We start from the raw sequence: 8,310 nt of genomic DNA on the forward strand, positions 1-8,310 counted from the left end.
AGATACATTAAAAAAAATGAATATTTCAAAGTAAAATAATAAATAAAGCAAATAAAAGCTCATAACTTTAATTTTCTTTAATACTAGATTCTCTAATTTAAACGCTTTTTTAATTAATTAACACAAAAGAGAGAGCTTAGTATCATAATTTTAGCTTTTTTGAATCATCATTCATTTATAAGTGAAGAATTTAAGTTTTCTTTTTGTATTTTTAAGTTACTTTTCAATTTTAATTATATTATTTTAATTTATAAATTTATATTTTTTAAAAATAGTGGGCTTGGGCCTGACCCGGGCTTTTTTTGGGCCCTTGTCCAGGCCCTCATGTATGAGGGTTGGGCCGAAGCCTGCAGGCTGGCCCGGGCTTTTTTGCCGACCCTACTTTTGAAGTCTTGAAGGGCTAAAAATGGACATTATATTGTTGAAGGTGTTGTTACCTCTAGTGCATTACAAAAGCTTTTGATTCTAGCTAAAGATGCCAATAAATGTATGTCTTCCCACCGAGAAAACAAATATAATTATAAATATATTATTAAAAAAAATGGTGAGAAGAGATTGAAAGGCATATGAAAAAAAAAAATTGATTTTGAAGTTATAATCAATCCTTTAATCGAGTATTAAATGTATAATACTAAGGACCTAACATTTCAGTCTTACGACCCAACTATTGTGGCAACTACTACATTAAGTTAGTCATTAACAATATCAAAATGTAGTAATTACAGAAAACTACTATATTAGTTAACATTGTCTAAAAATGTAATTCGAAACAAACAATGTGCTGGCTCAATCCAAATAATTTAAATTAGAGTCCAACAAGAAATTGAAGAAAAAAGGGACATGTACATTTTGAAGCTTTACCATTGATTGACAGGCTAAAGATAGCAACTGATATAACCATTGATATATCTTCACAGCATGAGCTATATCAATTGTTATCTTTAACTTGGCTATCAATGATAAGGCTTCAAAATGATGATCACCATGATGATGAGTACGTCAGCCAAGTTCCCAATCTGCAGAGATTAAAAAAAAACTAGAATCGGGATTTGAGTCTCTAAGCAGTAACTCGTCAGCTTTATAATATGCTTATGACTCATTCGTGATGTATATACAATGTGATTAATACACCATTCAAGTGCATGCTGATTCATCTTGTCATCACACTTCATAAGAGAAATTAAGCGCTCCTGCCAAAAGCCCTTGTATAATTTACGCAAAGGGTCTTGTAATATAATATTTTGATCGTCATAATTGTTTGTTGCTATCCTCAATTCTTCAGCGACGAAGATTCATAATGATTATATTTACCATTTGATGAAGCAATCAACTCGTTTAATACGCTTTCACCATTCCGCATCGTAAAAGTTGTCTTATCATTTTTCTCTGTGTCTCCCCCATCTTGAATTTTCTTAAAGTGTTCAAACTCATCTGTAACAAACATCGAAGCCCATTAAAATTATAATTTGTTTGTATAAAATTGTAAATGAAGCATATGTATATTAATAAACAACAGGAACATAAAACTATTATCTTTATAACTCAGTTACTGCTATATATAGATAGAGAGAGAAATTTTCAATCCGGGTTTCCTGGACATTTCCCGCATTTTAAGATTCCGTACCAAAAAATTACTATATGTATATATATACTTGCGGGGGAACACCCAATTCATATATCCAAGAGACAAGGAAAACGTGCTTGCGGCCTAAGAACCGAGGGAGAGCTCTGGAATTAGCTCCTGAATTATTAAGCAAAATAAACATAACAAGAATTTATTAATTTTATACGTCAAAATTTTCTCCAGCCACTGATTCGTATGTATATTAATTTATCTTTTGCCGGTGGTTTCCAAGAAATAATTGAGGTCCAATCCATGCATTCTTTTTTTAGTTCTTTCTTCCTGTGGAAGCGACATAATATGTATTTTAATCCTGACAGGATGTATTTATCTTTTATTCATTGAACAACTTTTTTTTTTTTTGGGTTAATTTCAAAGTTCGCCCTGAAAAAAGAAAGTCAAATAATATATGATAAGTCGGCCGGCTAATGAAGTTGAGTACGAATTGGCAGAATTGCACTAGACAATTTTTAGTTATGAATATAAGTGGTTGGCCGAACGGTGCCCCAGGGACTGATTGATGCATTTTATTTGATTGGTGACTCGAGTTTGAATCTGACGAAAATAAATGTTAAAAAAATTTAAATTTAAATTTTATCCACTCTCTTCTCTTTTTAAACAAATAAAAAATAGATTAATTGAATGGTTATATGATCATAAAGGCTCGAGGTTCAAGTCTTACGTGTATCTTGAGTGAAGAAAGTTTTGATCCAAAATCAATATAGACATGTCAAAAATCTAGATTGCTATAATAGTCAATCAGTCTAATCAGATTCGAAAGATATCCGAGTAAAATATAAGCAATGAATCATCATCTTGGAAGATCATTGAAAAAATTTCATCATTATTAAACTACAATGCTAGTCACTCAGCTTCATCAGCCGGCCGGTTTGTTATATATTATTTTAAACAGTAATAAATAATTGAAACTAATAATATATATATATATATATATATATTTGAACGAACTGTAAGTACAATTCTTTTTTGTGGAGGGACTAAGCAGTAAAAATGGCGAACTTAAGTTTTTGAAATCGTGAGTTGGATAAAATTGCAACTTAAGGCAATCTTTTGCACAATTTCTGAAATATTTTATATGAAAAAAAAATGAAATTGATGATTCAACAAAAAAGGTGATCAATTGATAATAACCAATAACGATAAATTAGAACCAATTGGCCTTTTGTCTGAGTGGGAGAGCACTTGCTCACGTGCTCGAGTCCCCACAAAAGCGTTATGGGTTTTCATTCTGTGCGTTATGGGTTTTCATTCTGTTTCAATTTGGACAATTGGAAATCAACACAAGTTGAGAAAGAAAAAATATTTTAAATTTTGTTTTCAGTTATTTAAAAAGTGAGGATATGATGAGATAAAATAAAGAGATAAAATATTACTATTCTTGTTAGTCCTAGTTATGTATACATTTTAGTTAAAATTTATTTAATTATTTATATTTTTCACTTATTATATATCAGATTGTTAAATTGTTGAGTTATAATAAACAAAATAAAATAATATTTTATACCATAGAAAAGTCAAATCCCATAGTCGTGGAAGCAACGTTAAGCATGTTTTAGGTATTTTCAAAATTACAAAGAGTAATTACGAAAATAGCCCAAAGCACGAGCCCATATTCTGTAAGAAAATATGAAAAGAGAGAAGAGAAGAAGAATAGAAAGGAGAGAGAAGAGATAAAATGAAGAAAAATAAGAGTTAATCTTAATTTTATTGTTTGTTTGACATAAAATTTATCTCTTTTTATCTTATTTATTTTTCCTTCTCTTTTATTTCTTCAAACTAAGTACGCCAAAAGATTAAATGAGAAATAAAACCATAGTCGATGCTTTATAGTTGCATTTTTATAGTGTAATTAATTAAACCGAAAGTTGAAAGATACTGAAAATCTTGCATATCAGTGGGACATTTCTCGGTCATTCATCTACTAAAATATTATTTACTCTACTTTCATCAGCCGGCCAAGTTGTTTTTTTATTATTATTATTATGGCGATGATGATGATGATTTAACCATTGATTAGAAGTCAAAACGAAAATAAAAGTTTGGAAAATGAATGAAAGATTTGGAAATTACATGGAAGAGCGATATATTTGCCTGATTTGTTTTGCCACATCAACCATTGTTTGCCTGTCCACAGGCGATTCATTTACACATTCCAAGCTAAGAGGTTCTGGAGTTTCTCAAGCAAAATCTGAAATAGAACATAAGCAGAAACTCATAAGTAAATTTGAGACTAAATTATTTTCTAATTGTATTTGCAAAAATTGTCACAAATGACACCGACTTGAGACAATTATGTAACGTCACGATATGTTAATTTCAACAACAAAAAAATAGCATCACTAATTGTATATTCGAACATCTAAAATGACGATTTTTAATAATTATTGAGACTCTACATAGTCTTGAGACAAATATTATAGTCACTATAAATTACCTATTGTGACAAATATGAAATGTCATTAATTGCATTTTTTAATCTCTAATTTGACCATTTTTAATACTATTTGTGACAATTTTAACTTAATTTTAAGACAATGATTTTTGTCACAAAAGCATATCTTGAATATGACGAAAATAATTTTGGTCGTTAGAACTTTTTAAGACGGTCTTTCCACGACTAACTTGTGACGATATATTTTTTGTCATAGAAAATATAAGATGACTAATTTGTTATCTTTAGTGACTAATGTTTTTTGTAATAAAATATCATTTTTCTTGTAGTGAGTTTGTGAGTCAACCATCAATTATTTAATTGTATATTCAAAATCACGAGGCAAATATTTTTGGCACTTCCTATGAAGATTCCGTGCATTGTAAGCAATTTGCTAAGCAATTTGTTTAAGTTATCAGGGAATGAGTTAATTTAAAAAAACCTGACAAAAAAAATGGTTAAATTATAACAGGTTTGTTGAAACTTCCTTATGTCAATAAGGTGCTTTTGTGGTCCTAGTCTTTAGGAAGTTTGTTGGTAATGATATTTGTAAAATTGTGTTTACCAAGTCTTTAGGTTGTAGGTACTAGAAGTGGCTGTAGTATTTGCTGGATAATGTCTGCTATTTTATTCATGTAACGCCTATAAAAGGCAACCTCATTGTGAATAAAATATGTAGTACTTTCGTCCATTTATCCTTGCTTTGAGTGTAATATTTCATATTCACTTATAACAAGGTTGGCAGAAAATTGGCATTTTTCATGGAAGATTCGTCTAGCATAAAGTGTTCAGGTGCCATTGAATTAGCTATTTTCAAATTAAAAAACGAGGATTGGAATTTGAGTCTATGAGCAAAGGTGTGTTAAGAATAAATCCTGATGTCCATGTCAGCAGCTGAGTCAACAAGTTCCTTGACGTCAGCATTCAGTTACACGTGTCAAACAATTCTTAGAGTTGGTTAATGTTTTCCCGCTAATAGTTTGTTATAAGTTGTTGAGCTTATTCACATGCGTTAGCTGCTGTAGAATCTTCTAGACATGTGTATATAAAGTTTTGTAATTCGTCATTTTATTTTCAGATTACTAATAATGAATTCAGTCTGAAATATTTTCTCTCTATAGCCTTAGAAATTTTGCTTTCAACTAAACACTTTATTCTCTGTAGCCTTAGAAAATCGTGAGAATCTAGATTTTGTTGCTTGGAAAGTCAAGATCAGCTTCTGCTCAGTTGGATCATGTCCTCAATGAGTCTTTAGATTCTAAGTCTCGTGGTAAGCTCACAAACTACTCTTGAGTTATGGAAGAATCTGGAAAAACAATTTGGATCAAAATCAATGGCTAAGAAAGTTCATCTTAAAATGCTTCTTTAGTAACCTAAGAAAAGGATCCTTGTCTATGACTGAATATTTCATAAAACTTAGAACTATTTCTGATGGTCTTGCTTTGGCTGGAAGTCCTCTAAGTAACACTGATCTAATCACTCATCTTATCACTGGATTAGATCATTCCTACTATCCTGTTGTTGTTTACATTGAAGCAAATATGTTGACCATGGATCTAAGTGAAGCTTATGCCATGTTACTGACACATGAGGCTAGACTTGAAAATAATAAGATTGTTGATAGTAAAGAGGCTAAAAGCAACTATATGGCTAATGTAGCTCAGACTAGGAACTTTCAAATGAAAGGTAATGGTAATAATTAGAATAATTGGAACAAAAATGAAGGTGGAAACTGGAATCAAAACTTTGCTGTAGAGGTGGAGGATATCAAGGTCAAGGAAGAGGTAACTAGAATGGAAATTTTAATGCTAGTAGAGGCTTTGCTGGTGGTTTTAACAATGGTGGACATTTTAACAGTGGAGGTTTTACTGGTGGAAATTTTAACAGTTGAGGTTTTGCTGGTAACTTTAACAGTAGAAATGCTAATGCTGGTGGCTTTGGCAAAGGTGGTTTTGGGGGTAATAGAAAGAACTTTGCTCAGGGAGGAGTTATGTGTCAGATTTTCTTTAGATATGACCATATTGCTGCTGATTGTAGAGACAGGTTTAGCAGAAACTTTGCTCCAAGCTTTCCGATTCAAGGCTACCATCCAAATCAAGGACCAAAGTCAGCTTATATGGCTACATCTGAGGAAGTTGCTGATCAAGGTTGGTATCTTGACAGCGGGGCTACTTACCATCTTACCAACTCAGTGTAGAACTTAATTGATGGTAAGATTTATTTTGGCACAAATTCTTTACTTGTAGGAAATGGCCAAGGTCTTCAAATCACACATGTTGGTAATGCATGTTTGTATACTTCATTTGGTTCATGCATTCATCTTCATAATACCCTATGTGTTCCAAAAATTACCAAAAACTTTATAAGTGTTTCTAAGCTTCTTTCTGACAGTGACATTACAATTGAATTTTCATCTGATGCCTGTTTTCTAAAGTACAAGGTGAAGGGAACATTGCTGGCTCAGGAGATTGTTGAAGGAGGGCAGTATAAGCTACTGTCATATGAAGAATAATTTCTTCCTTTTGATACAAAAGTCTTACAACCAAGTTCTATGGTGTCAGTTTTTTCTTCTCATCAAACTTGTGTTGATCATTTGTCTGTGAAAATAAAGTCTGGTTTTCCAGTAAGCTTTCATGCTTCAAGTAATGTTTTCCAATTGGTCATCCAAGCAAGCATGTTGTTCAAACTCTCTTGAGAAACAGTTGTATAAACATTACTTGTGATAATAAGCAAAAGCTTGAATTCTGTAATGCCTGTTAACTTGGTAAACTACATCAATTTCAATTTTCAGCAACCGAAATCAAATCAAAACATCCTCTTGAATTAATCCATACTGATCTTTGGGGACCAGCCTTTGTACTTTCTATGGAAGGCTATAAGTATTACATCTCTTTTGTTGATGACTACACTAGGTACTGCTGGATCTTTCCTCTTGTGCTAAAATTAGATGCCTTAGGTACCTTCAAAAACTTCAAAACCCTAGTAGAAAAACAGTTCAACCTACCTATCAAAGCATTACAATCTGACATGGGGGGAGAGTTCAAAGCTTTTACCTCTTTTCTTCACCAAGAAGGCATCCAATTTAGGCACAGCTGCCCTCACACACATCATCAAAATGGTGTGGTTAAGAGGAAGCATAGGCACATTGTTGAAACCGGGTTAACCCTTCTTGCTCAAGCCTAAATGCCTGTTACTTTCTGGTGGGAAGCCTTTCACACAACCTTTTATCTCATTAACCGAATGCCAACCACAGTTTTAAAAAATCAATCACATTATCAAAAGTTGTTTTAGTAGTTACCAAATTATGATTTCCTTAGAGTGTTTGGTAGTGCTTGCTATCCTTTGCTGTTGAACATGTATCAAGCTCAAATCAATTGGCAGATGTACTTACTAAACCACTTGGTTTTGATAATTTTGCTTATATGAGAGCTAAGCTCAATGTCTGTCTCAGACCTTAAGTTTAAGGAGGCATGTTAAGAATAAATTCTAATGTCCATGTCAGCAGCTGAGTCAACAAGTTCGTTGAGTCATTAACCACATCAGCATTCAGTTACACGTGTCAAACAATTCTTAGAGTTAGTTAATGTTTTCCCGCTAATAGTTTGTTATAAGTTGTTGAGCTTATTCACATGCGTTAGCTGCTGTAGAATCTTCTAGACATGTGTATATAAAATTTTGTAATTCGTCATTTTATTTTCATATTAATAATAATGAATTCAGTCTGAAATATTTTCTCTCTGTAGCCTTAGAAATTTTCCTTTCAACCAAACACTTTATTCTCTTTAACTAGGTGGGGTATTTTCAACAATAAAGCACTGCAGAGAAATTAAAACCATCCAAGCGATGAGAATTTCATGTTCAAACACAGAGTGGCACAAGAAGTTCTAATTTACAATACGGGATCAAGGTTCAAGTACATTTTGTTTGATAAAAAAAAAGAAACTTCTCCCTAGATTGGAAATAGCAAAATTCTTTGTTGTAATGCAATGAATCCTACTGTTCCTGTAAACAGAATCTAATTTGAAGACCCTCCGAAATAGATAAGGATACTAAAAAAAAAAAAAAAAAAAGAACAATTTTGCCACATTTTTTTCATTCAATAAAATAATTGATGGCTTGATGTCTATAAAAGCGATCGGCTTGGGAAATCCAACGTGAAGATAAATATGCCACTGCATGAGCTATGACTGTTGTTATCTTTCATAATATGTAATAATAATAATGGCTTGAAATGAGG

General features: G+C 32.1%; 1 protein-coding gene across 1 annotated transcript; it reads left to right on the forward strand.

Moving 5' to 3' along the window:
• Positions 1 to 5,467: 5,467 nt before the first annotated feature.
• LOC112098179 lies at positions 5,468 to 6,585 on the forward strand. Its single transcript, XM_024183821.1, has 3 exons — positions 5,468 to 5,759; positions 6,020 to 6,220; positions 6,320 to 6,585. The coding sequence occupies exons 1-3, from the start codon at positions 5,468 to 5,470 to the stop codon at positions 6,583 to 6,585; spliced, it is 759 nt and encodes a 252-aa protein (XP_024039589.1).
• The last annotated feature ends 1,725 nt before the right edge of the window (positions 6,586 to 8,310 follow it).

Source organism: Citrus clementina, unplaced genomic scaffold, assembly GCF_000493195.1.
Source record: "Citrus clementina cultivar Clemenules unplaced genomic scaffold, Citrus_clementina_v1.0 scaffold_5, whole genome shotgun sequence".
Taxonomy (NCBI): Eukaryota; Viridiplantae; Streptophyta; class Magnoliopsida; order Sapindales; family Rutaceae; genus Citrus; species Citrus x clementina.

Excerpts from the sequence above, each read along its gene's own strand:
- LOC112098179 (XM_024183821.1), top strand. The coding sequence starts at position 5,468 with ATGACTGAATATTTCATAAAACTTAGAACTATTTCTGATGGTCTTGCT. Across the intron at positions 5,760-6,019 it reads TAGGAACTTTCAAATGAAAG|GTGGTTTTGGGGGTAATAGA; the intron begins GTAATGGTAATA and ends GCTTTGGCAAAG. Across the intron at positions 6,221-6,319 it reads TGAGGAAGTTGCTGATCAAG|GAAATGGCCAAGGTCTTCAA; the intron begins GTTGGTATCTTG and ends CTTTACTTGTAG.